Source organism: Trichosurus vulpecula, chromosome 5, assembly GCF_011100635.1.
Source record: "Trichosurus vulpecula isolate mTriVul1 chromosome 5, mTriVul1.pri, whole genome shotgun sequence".
NCBI classification, from domain to species: domain Eukaryota; kingdom Metazoa; phylum Chordata; class Mammalia; order Diprotodontia; family Phalangeridae; genus Trichosurus; species Trichosurus vulpecula.
In genome coordinates, this window is record NC_050577.1 from 239,409,814 (window position 1) to 239,430,157 (window position 20,344).

The 20,344-nt window shown below is 37.9% G+C and overlaps 1 protein-coding gene across 1 annotated transcript in view; it reads right to left on the minus strand.

Moving 5' to 3' along the window:
- Window positions 1–20,344, minus strand: part of NAV3 (neuron navigator 3) — a 341,502-nt gene that overhangs the window by 206,855 nt on the left and 114,303 nt on the right. The window contains exon 9 of the mRNA XM_036760724.1: window positions 1,936–2,044. Coding sequence (XP_036616619.1) covers window positions 1,936–2,044 — 109 coding nt within the window. The remainder of the gene's footprint in view (window positions 1–1,935; window positions 2,045–20,344) is intronic.

Sequence of the window (20,344 nt, forward strand, 5' to 3'; positions counted from 1 at the left end):
TTGCAATTTCTTCCTGGATTCAATAATATTTTGCTTTACTTTCTCTCCAAGCTCTAAGACCTTAAGCTATTCACCCAAGGACTCCTGCTCAGAACTGTTCTATGGCAAACTCTGTATAGTAATCTATGGTTATGATTAAGCAGTTGATATCACTACCCACATGCATCCACTTTTGCTGCAACCAATGCCACTGGTGCTCTAGACATTTTATAAAGGTGTTCCTAGCAACAGGTGAGATTCTCCAGAAAACAGATGGGATGAGACCTTTCTACAGGAGTTTGGACAGAATTGGGAAATAGTTGACAAACATATTCTAAAAATCTGAAATGCATGGATAATTATATTTCACAACATTGTAAACAGCTAATTTTGCATCTGGGGCAATGATTAAAAATTCCATCTCCAATCATAGTAGCCTGGATTGCTTGCGATAATAGATCCATATTTTATATATTTGATGTTCTCTTCAGCTTTGTGCACCCGAGGTCTCAATTACATGACCCTTATTTGTGACTCTGTTGTGTGATATTTTCATAAAAATTTATGAAAGGCTAGTATAATTTAAATGATAACACTTTTAAATTAATTTCCAATCTTTCTTTAAAAGAGAATGGAATGAATTATTTTCCTATCTTCTGGGGAGACATTCCCTCAAGAGCAACCCAAGAAAACACTAATTCACTCTTTTAAGTTCCTCTTATTACCTTAAAGTTGGCTAACAAAAGACAAAAGCAGATGGTGAAGTGTCTTCAGCTCAGAGGTATACTGTTGGTATGATAGGAGAAACTTCTACTAGGGTCTTTACTATGTAAGCTAAACTTTTCTTTCTTGGTTTCTTCCTTGGATTTTGCTTTTTCTCTAAAAAGATGGGGAACCTATCTCTAAGACTTGTTTGGTCTAAGGCTTTATCACTGGCATGGCTCCCCACTAACAGATGTTATAAAAAGACGAACCCACTGAAAGTCAATGTTCTTGTACGTGGAAGCTATCTCATTGCCAGGCCAGTCATCCCATGTGACCCAATACACCACACTAAGAAGATATATCTCCACATGGAGGTGAGACAGGTTATGTCTCCCTGAAGCACTGTTGTTATCTTCTCAATTTTCTTTTTTCATATTATTTCTAGGTCAACTTCTTTTTGTTAATTATTGGACAGGTGACAAGAGTCTCTTTTTGTTCCATTCCCAAACTTGATCTATCATAATGACCTAAGGCAAGGCAGACTTCTATTAAATGACAAAGTTTGCAGTTTTCTAAGAAAATATCATTCACATTAAGAAAACATGATGCAGTAAAAATATGGTTTGACATGAGGATGTACAACTTGTAACGAAAGCTCTCACTGTTGTTCAGTCATTTCTGTCATGTCTGACTCCCCGTGAACCCATTTAGAGTTTTCTGGCAAGCACACTGGAGTGTTTGTCATTACCTTCTCCAGCTCATTTTACAGATGAGGAAACAGAGGCAAACAATGTTAAATGACTGGCCTAGGGTCACATAAGTAGTGTCTGAAGCCATTTGAACTCAGGAAGATGAGTCACTCTGACTGTAGGCCCAACACTCTATCCCCTGTGCTACATAACTACCCTAATAAAAGGCATACCTCATTTAAAAATTATTTTTTAAAGGCAAAAAGTCTTGTGGAGGTAATAGAGAGAGTGCACAGAGGGCTGGGTGCTGGTGGAGACAGTTTTTACTCAATGCCGAAAAAAAACACAAACAAACAGTGCCTTCACATGTTCCAGTAGCAAAATGTCTTATGAAAGATAGCAAAACTGTTATTTACTCTTGCAGCATTGTTCATTTTTCTCCATTAATGAAACGAATTGCTATTCTCTGCCCACAGAATAAATTTTCTAACAGACAAAAGAATTTTTTTTGAAGTCAATTGAAAATCTGGTTTGCCCACATTATTGTAGAACTGAATAAAACCTGTGGCTTATCTGAGTCCCCCGAAGACTAGACATTGTCTCTTCTAAATTCTGCCTCAGATCTGCGATGTTTTTCACTGTTCTCATTCTTCTTGTTTCTGGGTCTTCCCCTAGGGAAAAAAATTAAATTAAATTAAGATCTCTACTAATAACATAATACCATTCTCAGAGTTGTAGTACATTTATCTTTTTCATCTGCTTCTTTTTGGAAAATTAAGCAAAGAGAAAAGGAAATCAAAACAACAGGATGTTGTAAGCCTGAGGCCATAAGTTAAACATGAATGGAAATAAAATGTAATAAAATAGCAAAGGTATTCATTTGTCTACAGTTTGTAACAAAAGAACATGTTTTAGCTCAGAAACCCTCTTCACCACGAGAAGAATATTCTACACATTTAGAATTTTAAGCATAGATCACTCTGTGACCTCATGATCTGTGATTGCCATCTAGGGGTAACATGTAGCTGAACAGAATTTATAAACCAACCTCTAGGGATTTGGGGCTTAATTGTATCAGTGATAACCTAACTGAAATCACACTAAGGACAACAGAGATAAACTGGTATTCCTTAGTAGCCATGGCTTTAGCTTTGGGTAACAAGTACCACATTATCTGGCCCTTAGTAGGCACTTAACAAATGCTTATTAATATAGGACCTATCACGAGTCAGGCATTGTGCAAGAACTTTAGAAATGTTATGTCATTTGATCCTCATAATGACCCTGGGAAGTAGGTGTTATTATTATCCATATTTTACAACTGAGGAGACAAAGACCGACAGAGGTTAAGTGATTTGCCCAGGGTAATGCAGCTAGTAAGTATCTGAGGTCAGCTTTGAATTCAGATCTTCCAGATTCCAGGCTCAGTGCCTATTTACTACTACTTCTGGCACTAGTTTGATGCATGGTTCTTGGTCCTATTCTGGAGATAGGCAGCACCTTTCTAAGTCCTTTATTCATCTAGATACACTTCCCTTCAAAGGGTAGAAAACTAACAATGTCAAAAAACTAACCTTCGTAACTTTGGGCATTCCCCTACTAGAATGTATAAGGGTTTAGAACTACCAAAGTATGATGATCTAGTTCAAGGCTTCTTGACATTTTGTTTATTTGCTTTACATGGATCTCTTTGCCAGAGGGTCAAAGCCTATAAGATCCCTTCCCAGGATTGTGTTCTTAAGTGCATAAAATATAGAAAAGTACAAAGGACACTAATTATATTCACACACACATGCTGTATGTTGTTTTTCAGTTGTTTTAGTTGCATCTGACTCTTTGTGACTCCATCTCAGGTTTTCTTGGCAAAGACACTGGAGTGATTTGCCATTTCCTTCTCCAAGTCATTTTACAAATGAGGAAACTGAGGTAAGCAGGGTTAAGTGACTTGCCCAGGGTCACATAGCTAGTAAGTGTCTGTCTGAGGCCAGGTTTGAACTCAGGAAGATGAGTTTTCCTGATTCCAAGCTTGGCCCTCTGTCCACTGTCACCTAGCTGCTCCTGATATACTCTATATATTCAGTGTCATCTCTATAATATATATGTGTGTATGTCTATATGTCTGTATATTTACATACATATACACACTATATATAGACCCCATTTTATACTATTTATGACAGTTATATGTATATATGTGTATATGTAAATATATATATGTGTGTGTATGTATGTATATGTAGATGGATGATAAAGAGAAAGAGTGAGAAAGAGAAAGGAAGGAAGAAGGGAAGGAAGGAAGGAGAGAAAGGAGAGGAGGGAAGAGAGGAGAGTTAAAAATTGTCTTTACTTATAATTGGAAAAAGTACTATCTACTGGAAAAAGAGAAAAGAAAACAAGGCAAAAGAGAAGAGAGTCTCTTTTTAATTTTTTTTAACTTAGGCTTGCAGAGGAAGCCTGCATAGGTATGTTTTTAGTTATCTTTCCACAGGGCATGGTACAAGATTTATATGTAATAGACAAATATAAAGTCATGTATAGTAATGTATTATGTGTAGTCATGTATTATGTAGACATAATGTCATGTATCAGTCTAGGGAATCAGAGTGCAGTTGAGATGACTGCCTGCAGGAAAGAATAGAACTCCTCAGTGTACTCTCATTCAAGGACCATAGGTACTGTGATTGTGCCTGAAAAGGGAGCCTCCTCCTCCTTTCATTTTCACCCTAAAACAAGGATAAAGCTGAGATCTCACAAAGGGTGAAGTGAGCAAGCACCTTGAGGGCAGAATGTAAGGTGGGGGCAAATCATAAGACAACAGGAGAGGAAGAGACATAAACCACCCTGGAATCCTACCCTGAACCACTATTGATACCTCTAGTGGCTCCGTACAGCAGCTACTACAATGCCTGGGAGTGAAAGGCTGAAGAAAGAAAAAACAAACACATAGCTTCACTATGTAGAAGATACATAGATTACATGGAGAATGGCTCAAGCTAACTGCTGCTAGGAACAAAATTGGTGACTTTTTTTTACTTCCTCATCCCTTATATAGCCCTAACTCTCATCCTGAGTCTTGTTCCTGTTCTTCACTTGTGAGAATTTGTTCACTTTCTATACTTGTCACAGGTTCCCCCCAGCTCTCTCCATCTCAATAAAGAAAAAAAAAGATTCCTCTAAGATATCATTCATTGTGTGTCTCTGGGAGACTGAATGCAGATATGAGGGAGACAATGATTGACCGGGTATACAGAGGGAGAAAGAAACATAATTTTTCTTAACACTGGGGCTCCCAGAAGGGGGCCTGAATTGAACCAAAGAGGTTTTGTAGATACATATTACTATACATCTGCAAAAGCAAGGAAGAATAAGGGAATTCCCTCCACCAAGCAATATATGAAATAAGCCAGCAATTTTCTGATGGAAGGTTTAGTGAGTGAGCAGAATTCCTTCCTGCCTGAGACAGTACCCTCCTGCAAGTTCCCTTCCTAGTTGCTCTCTTTTGTCAGGTAGAAAGGAGCCCTATCCCACTGAGGAATGGAGTAAAGGCAATTAATAAATGCTTCTTAATGATGATGATTATATTAAGTCCTTCTATAACATTCCTAACTCAATCCTTTATTGATCATTTCCAGTAATAGAAGGCACACACTTTCTCAAGAAAGCCTGTTCCTGTTATATTGTCCCAGGTAGAAAATTGTGTTAAGACAAAAAGGGGAAGGGAAAGAAAAGAGAAGGGAATAAACATTCACTGTTGTTGTTGTTTAGTCATTTTTCAGTCATGTCTGACTTTTCATGACCCCATTGGGGGTTTTCTTGGCAAAGATACTATAGCGTTTTGCCATATCCTTCTCTAGCTCATTTTACAGATGGAGACACTGAGGTTTAACAAATGAGATTTAACAGGGTTGGTTAAGTGACTTGCTGAGGGTCACACAGCTAACAAGTGTTTGAGGCCAGATTTGAACTCAGGAAGATGAGTCTTCCTGACTCCATGACCAGTAGTCTATCCACTGTCCCACATACCTCCCATTTAGTAGCTAAAAAAGATTCCAAGAGACAGAGAGGAGAATGGAGATAATGTCAAGAATAGGGAATATCCTATGCAAAAAGGTGGGAGATATGAATAAGTTTTTGACATATATTTGGTGGGAGGACTAGGAAGGGGTCATGAGTTTTATTTTGGACATGCTGAGTTTCATATGTCAAGTTAAACTTACCAGTAGGCAAACATAGAAATAATATAGATACAGATCTAGGTATAGATCTAGGTATAGGTCTAGGTATAGGTACAGGTCTAGGTCTAGGTACAGGTATAGGTATAGGTATAGGTATAAATATAGATCGAGAGGAGATGAGAGCACTGAGAATGTGCAGAGAGAAAAGATAAGGGGACCTAGTAAGGAGTTCTGGTGTATACTTACACAAAACCTGCAAGGCATGGATAATAATCAAGAAACAGATAGCAAAACAGGTCAAAAAGTTAGGAGTGTATCCAGAATAGAACAATGTTACGAAAATCCAGGAAGTACAACTATTCGGGAAGAGAGAATGATCAATGGTATAGAGAAGTCAAGAAGAATAAGGAATGAGAATAGCCAGTAGACTTAAAATGAAGCCATCATTGATAACTGGTGGGGGAGAATTGTAATCAAATTGTGGGGTCGAGATACAGATGACAAGTTGAGAGCTAAGTGGCACATAAGACAGAGGAGACAATTTGTGTAGATGACTTTATCTGGAAGTTTGGCAGAGAAAAGGAGGTATGATACAGGAAAATAGCTTGAATGTACGGCTGAGCTAAGTGAAGGGTTTTTTTTAAAAGTATGGGAGAGATTTTAGCTTATCTGTTAGCAGCAGGGAAGGAACCAATTAATAGAGATTGAATGGCAGAAAGAAAGGATATGATTGAGGAGTTCAAGCTCATAGAAGACACAATTTTACTCCTCTGGATGGTTTTAGTTTATCAATGGAACTATTAAAATGTTAATATTAAAAGTAGATGATGTTTGTTAACATTAGTGCCAAAATGAAAAGAGAAACCCAAGGTTGTGGCAAAAAAAATGCAATGACCACAGATCCGATTACAGTTCTTAGGTTATAATCAGAATCAATACAAAGAAATCTGAATTTGAGATTACTATCTGCAGTGACTCTGACACAAAGGTATCACAGTTAACTCACAGAGGGCTAGAGAGGCTCAATTACATTGGACCAGAAGAATCTGTCCAGGCATTTTTGCAAAAAAGACCCAAAACCTAAAAGCATGTATTTAATGGTTCAACTGACCAAAAGAATGAAAATTTTTCCAGAAATCAAGGGGAATACGCTAAGAATGATTGAATGGCAATATAATAATATGATAGCATTAAAAAATATTAAGCAGCTACTATGGGGTAGAAATGGAGTGAAGTACAAAGCTAGTTAAGACATGTGTCCTGCTGTCACAAAATTATCATTTGCCATTTAAATCTGGAAGGAAACTTAAAATTATAGGATCATAGATTTAGAGCTAAATGAAGCCTGTGAAATAACCTAGTGTAACCCCTTCATTCTACAGATAAGGAAATTGAGGTTCAGGGAAGATAAGCTTATTGCCCAAAGTCACAAAAGCACTAAATAGTAGTCCAGGTTTGAAACTGGAATCTTTGACCCCAAACATACTACTCCTTCTCAGATATGACTTATTCTACCTTACACCCTTCCCCAATATATGGATGAGGAAAATGAGACCCAAAGCATGAATGATTTATACAAGGTCATGTGGTAGTAGAGCTAAGAATCTTATTCTTCTATCTTTAAATAGAGTTCTGTCCAAAAGACACAGTTTTACCTATATCCCTAATCACAGAATACTCACATTCTAAAAGGAGAAAAGGAGGGAGGGAGGGAGAGAGAGAGAAAGGAGAAAGTGACAGGGAGGGAGGGAGAGAGGAGGAGAGAGGGAGGGAGGGAGAGAAAGGGGGGGCACAGAGACAGAAACAGACAGAGAGATAGAGACAGAGAGAAGTTGTCCTTTATCTTGTTTGTTCATAGTTGTTGCATGTTGTCTCTCCAATTAGAATGTAAGCTCTTTGTAAGCAGGGATTGTCTTTGTTTTTTTTTTATGTCTCTAGCACTTAGCAAATAGTACTTGACACATAGTAAGTGCTTAAAAAAATTCTTGGTAGCTTAGCATGCATGACCTGACTTGAGATAGACAGAAAGATCTCAGAACAGTTCCGGGATGTTGGTTGCTCCCTCTTGCATTTTCCTTTAACCCGTCTTTCCAAATGAAAGGAAGGAGGAGGAAGAGGAGCTTTTGAAAAAGACAACGATGGCATGTAACTGAGAAAAGGCTAGAAGTGAGTCTATTGTTTGTTTGCAGGGGTGTGTGTGTGTGTGTGTGTGTGTGTGTTTGGCTTCAGATAGAGAAAGCTTTGTAGAACACATACATTCTGTGGTTTAGGAGAGAGATATCTCCAGAGATGTGGAGAAAGATGTCACCACCACTAAAGGAATATCAGTGGGAATTTCAGGAGAAAATGAAGAGGAGAGAGAACGTTTAAAAAACTTGATCAAGGGAGATGTAAAACAAAGAGACAGGGAGATAAAGGGTTTCTAAGTTCACAAATGAGGAGGCCATACCTAACATAATTGTTGAAATGTAATTAAACTTGAAAGTCTCAGTTCCCAGAATAAATCACGTCCATTCTGCCCTCTGGATTCCTAAGCTACATTCAGACATTTCTGCCACCTGAAAAGCTTGCTTACTAACTAAACATCAATTTCATTTCCCCCATGCCTGGGTTTATTTGAACCACTTTAGCGGTGGCATTTTTCCTTCACATCAAACTTAAGAATTTCATCTGTGTTTTGAGTGATTCTATTTGTACTGTCTTTTTTGAACATCCACTTTTATCTCCCTTTTAATTTCTTCTTGCAATTCAACAGGCATCTTAAACTCTTGATTTTCTCTCACTGAATCCTTTGTTAGCTTCTCCCACTCAAGGCTATATGCCTTTCATTCTTTTGATTCCTTCCTATTTCTCCATTGATTTTCCTCATCATAATGTCTACACATCAGTCTTCCAGTCATGACAACCATATGAATGGGGTCTTTGGAACGATAAGCACATATTTTTCCCATCTCTTATGAAGCAAAGTACTATAGACTGTTCAATTCACACATAATCTCGCAGGAGTAATAGCATTCAGATTTAAGTAAAATAAAAATGTGTTAATGCCTTTTAAAAAGACAACTGAAAGCTTATAAAAAGGTTCCCCAAATTGTCAACTGTATTAGGCATGTTACATTTACATCTACACCACGTCTAATAGCAACTTGGAAATTTATCGCAATGGAAAATTCTAATGTATTCAGAAGAAATAAATTTGTAATTGATCACATTCCGATTTTAAAACCCAAATGAGAGTTAACTGGGAAAAACACATACCAAACACAGTTAACAGTGATAATGTTAGTTCCTCTCCATTTTTTAATTGATGTTGCTCAATCATGTCTCACTCTTCCTGAAACAGTACGCGATTTTCTTGGCAAAGTTGCTGAAGTGGTTTGCAATTTCCTTCACCAGTGGATTACAACAAACAAAGATTAAGTGACTTGCCCAGGGTCGCATAGGTAGTGAGTATCCAAGGTTTAATTTGAACTCAGGTCTCCTTGACTCTAAGCCCAGAACTCTATCCACTGAGCCACCTAGTTGTGCATGTGGGTGTGTGTGTGTGTACACATACACACACCCACGTATATATGTACATGTGTAATATGTGTGTATGTATATACATGTATATATGCATATGCTATATTATATATGCATATAGATATACTATATAATAGTATTTATTAAAGTAATATTTTAATTATAAGTTTATTTTTGAGTATTAGTAATATAGCAACCAAACAACCTTGGTTTCAGTTGTAAGGCTTTTTGTTTGTTTGTTTTGTTGACAGTGTAATCCACTACCAACTTTTTTCTAAATTTAGCAGAGTTTCATTCTACTTAATGGTAGACCATGCCATCAACATGGTTATCCATTCTCCTTTTAAATCCTCATCATGTAAATGTTAACTAATTTTACAAGCATTGTCACTTTCCAATAGAAAAGAAAATTGTAAGTGCGAACCCAGGATCACAGAATATCATTACTTATACACATGAACATAGAATGTGCTATTATCTTGGATGCCACGGCATGCTACATTTTGGGAAATAATCCTCATCTTCTGCCCAATGGTATGGATCTCTACAGTCATTTATACAAGATTTCTAAAGCATATCTGTCTACTGCAGAAGGCTCTGAAAAAAAATTGCTAACAGCTTTTTAGAAACACCCCTAAAACTCCTACTTCTCTATAGCTGAAAAACAGACCAAACTTGATAAGTAGCTTGTATTACTCATGTTGGAATAAAGTATTTGGGTTGAAGGAAAGCTTTAAAAGACTAACTAGTAAGAGGCCATTTTGAGTCAGACCTATAGCTGTGTTGAACACATGGTATAGACACTGGCATTCTTGGAAGTTTTATAAATTTTGAATAATCTTGACAAGAAAGCAGCTTTATTAGGGAATGGCTCTTGGTATGATTCATCATCCCTCACCATTGCCTTTATACTTATTATTCTCTGCATAAATTTTTCCATTCCCTCAGTGGGATTTGATTGCTGTCTCAGAAATTCAACCTAACTTCTGTAGGGAAAAAAAAATGACAAAAAGTGCATACCTGGAGTAAACAGGTTTAAAAAATCTTAACATGTACACAACCACATTTGGAAGTTCTTCCTTGATGGTTGGTAATTCTCCTGAATCTTTATGCAAGGAACACAAGGAACAACTTGTCATATGCACACCCACCCACAGCTTGCTATCATTGCCATAGGGCAATTGACAAAGACTGTCAAATGATAGGATTCCACTTAACATCTCGTAAAACTCCTAAACAAAACTAAGGAGCAAGAACAAGGAAATGTAAAATCCAAAACAACAACGACAAAATAAAAATAATAAAAATAAAAATCCTGGCCACTTGGTAAGCAAAGATCAATGTAGTTTGTTCCCATACCTTCAAAGCAAAAGAGATGAAGGTTATGAATTAAGAATAGCTCTCTGGTCTTTAAGCTAAAGGGTCCTCTTTTATACACTACACAATTTACTAAAAGCAGCATACCCACACAGAGTAAAATGCTGATGAGCCAAACTTCAGCTGACTGAATGTCCTGGTAGATTTAGATTTAAATCTAGTCTCAGCCATTCAGACATCTATGGAAGTAGAACCTCTTTAAGGCAAACAGACTTAAAAAGCTGAGCAATATGTATATATTTTTTTCCTTGATAACATTGGACATAGTTCTCCCTGATCCCAGTTTAGAAGGTTCCAGATGTTCCCCCAAATAAGGCTTCCTATAAGTGAATGGAAGCTACAGGGAATATCAAAAACATGCATTCAGGACCCCATGCCTGCATGTGAAAATAAGAATCATTAGCCAGGTGGGCTCAGTTTTTTTAAAGCAGCTTTTAATAAAAGTATGCTTCAAACATTTATAAATTTTTTTCAAATATGGATTCAGAGGAAGTAAATTTATCATGCAAATATGCTTCCCTGCAAACACTTCTAAATTTAGCATTTATTTCTTTCAAAACAGATTTTGTGTTCTATTACACTGAGTTTGGGCACCGTCGAAATAGAAATGGCAAACCTGAATATGATTTTTAATCAATCAGACACTATACAAGTGGTTCTCAACCTTATTTGTGTCATAGACCCCTTTGGCAACCTGGTGAAACCTATGGACCCTTTCTTAGAATATTTGAAAAAAACTGTTGGAAATGCTTTCAGTCAGCTTGGGTGAAAATAAGAATGTGATTTTTCTCATCCAAGTTCACAGATTCCCTGAAATCTTTTCATCCATTCTTTGGGGATCTATAGACCCCAGGTTATGCACGCTGCCCTAAATCAATAACCTTGATACCAGAATTTACTACTTTATCAAGAGTGCACTAGACTGACCTAGTTTAAAAAGTCTGTACACAGCACAACCATTCATCCACATAATTGTTCAAAATGTCTTAAATGTGCCCACTAGGGAACATTTGCTGTCAAATTGTGAAAGGCATACAATGAAGCTGACAAAATTGATACCTGCTTTCCCAAATGTGTTACCAGTACCTGTTTGTGTTAGTAGTAGAAGAGTTAAGTGTAATCTGGGGAGGTGAGCTGAGAAAAAAAAAATAGGACACCTATGGGTGGGGACGACAGATATCTATTGTCTTGCATTCTAATCAATCGATCAAGAAATATTTAACGGTTCACTCTCTCAAGCACTGTGCTAGACGCTTATGGTACAAGCAGAAGGAATGAAAAAAAATCCTACTCATTCTAGTGGTTATCTTTGAGAGGCACAGTACCTATAACTCCATTTAAATTCCATTTTTATAGATTAATTCCTTCCAAGGAAGAAAAAGCTGATGAAGAAGTAGCAAAGATAGGCCACATTTACTATCCATGTAAATAAAAACCAGTGAAGTTTCCCCCTACCCCAATCTATCAAGAGCGCCTACTATAGGCAAGAAGCTGCATGATTTTTGCGAATAATTTTAAGGGGAACAATATGAATATTGAAATAAATATTTATGAATTAACTGGAAGCATTTGAATTTAAACAGCTGAAAAATGGTGGATATCAACTAAGACAGATTGTCATTATTTTCACTCTTAAAATAAATTTAGATGCTGATTCTTATTTCTCACCTTTCTAAAGCAAAAACTGAGACAGATAAGAAATATGCAAAATATTCAAATCTACATACGCTTACAAATTCTAAAAATCTGCCGCTGTGTAGTCTACCAACTATAGAAACCTGGATAATGCAAATATCCATTGACTTAGAATTGCTAGTTATTTAGTTCATTATGAAACCCAATGGAACTTACCCAATATGTCAGTATAAAGCACTTGCTCTAGGTCCCCCAGCATGGTAAGTATAACATCCTCATCTAGGTGTGCAGTCCCTTCTCGCAAACAGCTTTCCTCCTCATCTTCTGTCCAGCTTTTGCTGCTACTGTTGAGTTTAGAGGAACCAAGGTCATCCTCAGACCTGCTACCTTCATCACTGTCTCCATCAAAGTCTTTTTGGGCAGACCAGCCCTCTGGTCCCTTACCACCTGTCTTGCCACCAGTAGGCAGAAGGGTTTCGAGGTTCCAGGCCCCTGAGCTGCTGGTGTGATAGAGTGACTGAACTGACCTAGAGAGAAATCGAGAGAGCGGGTTTCTCCCTTCAAAATGTGACTCTCTCTGGCTGGCCCTTGCAGCATTTCCAAACCAATTTGATTTGCGCACATTGGGTCTCTTCTCGCTTTCACTGGTGAAGGAAAGATTGGTCAGTGACTTTTGCTTCTGAAGACAGGCTCCATTTCTTCTAGTCTCCTTGCCCTTAAACACGGAGAGTTCAGCCGGCCGGTGCATGTTGCCTCCAATATCTTGATTGACCTTCTTTAATTAAAATTCACATTATATTATCTTCAGTTACTGAAATTCTAACTGACTCTTCATGTTCTGATCAACACGTGATATAGAGACAGCTCACATTTGTAACAAAAACCAAGGCTCTGGGTTCCACCTTCGATGCCACACATAAAGACAACCACAAAGTCCTTTGCCCACATTTATCCTGCTTTCTGGGCTCACCTACTCCCTTGCTTTAAAATCAGTCTGCAGTACTTACATCCATTTTTGGCCAGGATTTCGCAGAAGCAGAAGGGAGTTGATCAAACACCGTGCCCCAACACAAAAGTAATCTTCTTCCCTTTCTTTATCCAATCACCGGTCTGCTTCGAACGCCAGGCCCACATTTCCCTCTCTAGCTTCTGCCTTCTAGACTGCGCTGTAGTAGACTTCCAAGGGATGCCTGGTGCTTTTTTTTTTTTTTTTCAAATTCTCACCAGCTGAAGACAGAGTCGGGTCCACACTGCTTTACTCTAGATAAGCTGACACAGTGCTGTGAAGTCCAGCCCCCACGTCAGAGCTCAAAAAGAGCTGAAATTAACCACGGAAGCAACCAACCGCTCTGCACAAGCCTGCCTGCATTTTAGTATTCAACCTGCATTTCCAGATCTATGACTCTTCCTCGCTACTGCAGTGGATGCTGCTACTGGCTGCCATGGCAGCAAGCATCCTGGTAAATTAAAAGAGAGAAGGCGGAAGGTGCTGTCCAGTTTGGAATGCCACAGGTTTCAAAGCACGACAGAGCCTGGATGAGATGCGCTAATATTAACCCTGCTGAACGAGGAGACTGCCAGTCACCGCCCCACCCCCCCCCAACCCCCAGCACTCTTCTCACACCCCTCCACACACATCCATCCCCTAAGTGAAGAATGACAGAGTAATTCCCTGGAGCTGCCGGCAGCTGAAGCAAGCAGGTCTGCCTCCTCAGTGTTGAGGTTGGTGCCGTAGGAGCACAAATAAAATCTGAGAGGGTAAGAAACTAAAACACGGAGCATGACACTCTCCACCTGCTGACAGATACCGCTTTAAAGGGAAACGCTCCACTTTTTCTTTTTAAGAACAAATCCAAATACTTGTTCTGAAGCCATTTAGAAATATACCAATCTACCATTCAAGAAGAAAAATGAAGTATAAGACATCATTCTACCTTCTGCGGTAAAGGGGTGGGGGGATGTGTGTTGTACTTTAAAAAAAATTATGACTTTATCCCAAAGCAATATAATTTCAGCTCCACAGCCAAGTTCTGTGTAGCATAAATGATGCTATTAAATAGAAATTTCACAATATGACTTTTAGAATTAAGTTTTTCTTCAGGGGAGGATGGAGAGGGGAGGGAAACACTTTAAACAAATGTAGCAATAAAAAAATTCATCTCCAAATATAAATACTGATATTTTTAAAAGACTCCCTGTTCTTGTGTTCCTTGAAACAGTCCTAATAATCCAGATCTGAGGGAAACTTTTGAACTCAAACATCAGAGACAGTATAAACATTGGGTTATATGTTCACCCTGACAGCTAATTAAGGAGACAAGTGTTAAATAGCAGTTTCTGGAAATCCTCTGTCTAATAGAATGTCTTCTTGGTATTAAAAGGGAAGATGAAGAAATATTTAAGCAGTTTTCTGGTCCTAGTTTGAGGTCACAATTTACTTTTTGACCTAACTAGTAAAATGTGTTTACTTCTTTTCTCCCATTCTAATGTGTGTATGTATATATGTACATGTATATAATTTATATTTTATATATAATTTATATTATATATTGAAAAATATTCTATATATACACATCTATATACATATACATATATACACATAAACACACATGTCTGTATGCATATATATACATATATGTGTGTATATCTTTTTCTTTAAAATCATGTGTATAGAAACATACATATACATATATGTATATATGTGTATATACACATACTCACATAAACACACAATCTCAAAGAAAAAAAAACTATTAGTTCAGGCTTCATTCTCCTACCAAACACTGTTAAATGTGATTTCCAAGCATTCTAAAAAGTTTATTAAGCATCCTGCTTCTTTTCAAGGCAGAAAATCAACTAGGTCAACCAATCAACAATTTTTATTAATCACCTGTTACATGCCAGGTACTGCACTAAGTGCAGTGCTTCTCCTCAATAATATCCATTCTATTGGTGGGGAAATAAATGATATCAACGTAACTATATGTATACAGAATATGTTAACCCCCTACCCCTGCCAAAGGCAGGGAAATTTCGGAGAGGTGGCATCAGAAACTGGGAACTTAGGTAGAAGATGGCATTTGAATTTATCTTCGAAAGATAGCAGGGATTCTAAAAGATGGAGGGTAGGAAGGAATAAATTCTGAACACAAAAGATCCTGAGCAGAAGGACAGACATAGGAAATGAGTTAGCCATTTTAGAAGTGGGCAATAGGCTTTAGCTAGAGTTACCCAAGGACACCAGTTAGTAGTCACAGACTAGCCTGTGTGACAGAGTTCTACAACATAACTGTGGATCCTGGTCATAATGCTTTGCCATCTCAGTAAAGGTTTGGTTGTTTTACTAATCCTGCTGCTCATCGGACTGTACTAAGAGGGTTGAACAGTAGGATACAAAACCACTAGGAGCAGTTATACCACACATCCTATGGTAAACCTTTGGAAGATTTTTAGCATCAACATTTTCCTTCTTCATAAATTTCTTTTTTAAAATGTTTATTCATTTTATTTTTAAATTATGGGATAAAATAAACATTTCCCTAACAAATTTAGTTCTTAAAAATGATTGCGCATTCCTTCTTTTTAATTTACGCGGTAAGACAGGGTCATCAGGCTACTGCAAGTAAAAGACTTTCATTTCAGCATAGTGGTTACTACTTCAGGAGATACACAATTGTACCCACGTGGGTATTAAATGCCTACTGTGAGCCAGGCACCATGCTAGGTGCTTTACAAATCTTATCTCATTTGATGCTCACAACAAACCTGGGAGATAGATGTCTTCCTCATTTTACAGTGGAGGAAACTGAGGCAGAGAGCAGTTAAGTGACTTGCCAATATTTCACAGTGGAGGAAACTGAGGAAGAGAGCAGTTAAGTGACTTGCCAATGGTCACACAGCTAGTAAATGTCTGATAGAAGATAGAAGATTTTTATTCATCTGCTCCCAATGATCTTCCACAGAGCATATGTAAGACTTTCTGGAGGCTTCCTTCAGTCCTTTTACCTTCCCTGGGTACCAAGGCAACTCTTAGTCTGTCTGCTTTCCCCCACCCTCACTGCTGCTACATTACTAGTTCACATCTTGATCAAAAGTTATATCCACTTTCAATGTCATATAGTAGATAGAAGACCAGCCTCAGATCCAGGAGGAATTGGATTAGGCAAGGAAAAACACTTCAAAATAAAACTGCAGAGAAGCTATTAACCTTCTTTGGGAGAGGGGACTACATTATTTGTAGTTTCCTATATCAATGAAATATTTTGTCTGAACTCTCCTTCCATCTCTTCCTCCCCCCACCCCAACCTCTCTCTTTCCTCCAATCTCTGTCTCACTTTCTTTGTGTCCATGTATCTCTATCTTTGTCTCTGTCTCCACTTCCTCTAACTTTCTCACATGTATAAATATATTAATAGTTTAAATATCATATTTATATAATTAATGGCTTTATATGTGTTTGGTTTGACTCAATGATTTTATATTTAATCTGTATATACTTACACATTTTCCTGCTGTTTTTGCTATTAACACGACTGCTCATTATGAGTAGAGATGTTTTTCATTCTTTATATGTGTCTCCTTAACATCAAGAGCCTGTCAGAGGTCAGGCATCTTAAAATTCCGGTTGCTCAAGTGATTTCCTAGCCAAATTTAAAACTATTTTTTTTCAAATTTAGTGCTAGGACAATGGGCTTCCTTTCTCTTCATGAGGCGACCCTCACCCACCTTAGATATAGTGGCAATGACTATACACACAAAATCACAAAACTCCTGGCCTGGTGGTAGTGTCAGTAAGAGTTAACATCAAGCAGCTCTTCCATCATAGCATTTATCCAAAGTGAGAGAGAAGTGGGGAGGGGAGGGAGCAGTGAAGGCTACAGGCACAATTAAACTCTTTTAATGTAGGAACGGGTATTCCTCCTATACTGTCCACCGTGCAGCTCTCTCATTTGCCTAATGAATGGATCATAATAAGTGAAAGGCCATTCTTTCAAAGGGAAGAATTGTATCCATCCAACCCCTTAATATTAAATATACCACTGTTCCACTGACCTCAAACTAAAGTATCACAGAAAACCTAGGCACTGTATCATGATCTCAAGATCAGTGTGCTTTGACTGTAGGAGGAATACAACACAGATCAGTATTGAGTGATTTTTGAAACAGATGAATGTAAATGTGAAGGAGTAGAGGTGGTTATTTTGAATTATTGATCTTGCTTTTTTGAACAATAAAGGGGAAAAATGGCCAATGAGCCATTTCTAGATTTCTCATAAAAGTCATACCTACTTATCACTTAAAGTGAGCACAAAGTCCTATAAGGTCAAAACATAAATTTATGTTTATCTCTCAGCTAAATCTAAGTTATCTCTCTTAAACCGATTTCTTGACCTAGCCTGACTGTTTAAATAATATTTCTTTATGAAATGTCAGGACCATAGATGTTGAATCCATGTCAACATTCTGCAGTTGAATATAAAATCTAGATAAATGTTAAGCAATCTTGGTGAGTAAATATTAAAGTATTACTAATGTATAATAATATACATTCAAAACAAAGGCAATGCATTATGGGAAAAGAAATCTTTAAAAAACAACAACCCTAATGGATTGAACACACTTTTAAAAGTCCTCTTTTTTATACTTAGAAGGATCTTTAAGTCTTGATACAAGGAGATGGGTTCTCACAGGTTTAACTGTCTTGTTGGCAATGGTTATGGGAGCAAAAAAGCTGAGACAATAAAATATGCCCTATAAAGTTAGTTAACATAGTTATAGGTGGAAGGATGAAGATAAATCTTCAAGGTAGATTAAGCCCTGAATATATTATCAAAAACATTTTAAGAGGATTTTCTATTTAATAATTTTTAATAGCACTATTTTATGTGATTGAAATAACAATACACAACTCAATACAACCAACAGTTTTTGTTCAGTTTTTTTTTCAGTTATGTCCAACTCTCAGTGACCCCATTTGGGGATTTTCTTGGCAAAGATACTGGAGTCGTTTGCCATTTCCTTCTCCTATTCATTTTACAGATGAAAAAAACTGAGGCAAACAGGATAACTTAGCCCAAGGTCACACAGCTAGTAAGTGTCTGAGGCTGGATTTGAACTCAGGAAGATGAGTCTTCCTGATTCCAGACCTGGCATTCTATCCATTGCACCACCTAGCTGCTGGCAACCAATAGCAGAACAGATAAATAAATTGTGAATCACTCATATACTGGAATACTCTAATGCAATTAAGACTAAAAAGTAAGATGAATACAGATAAAGGCCTTTACAAAATTCTGTCTCTGATGCAGACTACTTGAGTAAATATCTTGTCCTTGGGAAAATGGCTTAATCTTCCTGGTCCTTAGTTTCCTCATCTATAAAATTCAGGGTTTGGACTAAATAGATCATAAGGACCCTTCCTTCTCTCAGCAATGCAAAATGAAAAAGAAAAATGGGAAAATGGAATATATACAAACTATGATCGCATAAGGAAAAGTACATAAGAATAAATAGAGAATCTTGATGGGCATTGATCTTCCAAAGAGTGTTATGATACTTTTAGTGTTTAAATTGGTTTAAATGTAAACAGCCAGTAGTATCTCTTCCATGAAATTATCTTGAAATTACTTTGCATATCGCTGTATTCACACATGTGAGTCCCTCAATAGACAAAGTTTGACCATGACACCTACTCCTACTCAATCCAAGCCCATTGGCTCCCTATGACTCCTAGGGTCAAATATAAAATACGCCATTTGGCTTTTAAAATACTTCATAACCTCTTCTCTTCCTGACTTTCCAGTCTTCTTATACCTTACTTCTCTCCACTTACTCTGGGATCCAGTGACACTGGCCTCCTTGCATGTCCTTGAATAAGATGCTGTTATTTCCTGACTCCAGACATGTTCACTGGCTCTTCCCCATGCCTGGAATGCTCTCCCTCCTCATCTCTGTTCTCCTGGGCTTCCTTCAGGTCTCAACTACTATTTCACCTTCTGCAAGGTGCAACCTTTCCTGATTACCCTTAATGCTAGTATCTTCCCTCTAAGAATTACTTTTTTGGAGGGGTGAAGGCAAGGCAATTGGGGTTAAGTGACTTGCCCAAAGTCACATAGCTAGTGCCATGTGTCTCAGGGCAGATTTGAACTCAGGTCCTCCTGACTCCAGGGCTGGTGTTCCATTCACTATGCCACCTAGCTGACACCCTGTAAGACTTTCTTCAATTTATCCCCTACCCACTTCAAAAGATGCATTATTCACACTAATTGACAATTAGGACTGCTCCCTCTTCCTCTTTGTATTTCCTTGTCTCTCCTCCTTTCTCCCCCACTTCCTGTATGAATTATATATGTATGTATCTTTATATATGCAAAATGTAGTTATACACACATATATAGGTAGAAATATTGTTTGTATGTAGTTGTTCGCATGTTGTCTCTTCTAATAGATTTTGAGCTCCTTCAGGGTATGGATTGTTTTCGCCTTTGTTTTTTTGGTGTCCTCAGAATTTTTTACAGTGCTTGGGGATGGGGGGGGATAAGGGAGAGGGGGAGAGAAAGGAGAAGAGAGAGGGAGGGAAGGAAGTTTGGGGAGAGGGAGGGAGAGAGGGGAAGCGAGTGGGGGAGAGAGGGAGGGGGAGAAGGAGAGAGGGAAAGGGGGAGGGGGAGAGAGAGAACCTTATACTTATTGGCATTTTATGCTTTTCCTATACACTTTCCAAAGTTGATTTCATCCATTACAAATTCATGGGACGTAAATTCAGCTGGACCTCAGCTCACGATCCTTCCCCTTTTGTCAATTTCCTTTCCCATTCCCCACAATGACAGTTTGAAATCATTTCCTTTGTCCTCAAACTTAGAATTACTCTCCCCAAACCCCATGTTAACATAAGAGCACTTGGTTCCTACATCATAGAGGTCATCCAAAGAGATGTCTTCCAATTCTACTCCCCAATGTTTCACAGTATCAAGACTCACTTTCTTCTATCAGATTTTACGTTTCATGAGGGCAAAGACACTACCAGCACCTAGATACTTAATAAACATCTTCTGAATTTTCAGAGGCAGAATAGGCTTGTGTATAGAGAGACAGCTTGTGGAGGCAGGATGGCTAGAGTTCCAACTCTGACTTTGACATATACTGACTATCTGACCCTGGGCAAATTTCTTAATCTTTCAGAGCTCCCAGAAAATTCTCCAAGACTCTAACAGCAGATGTTTCTCTGCAGTAGGAAAGGGGTTTCCCTCCACAGGTGAAGTTATA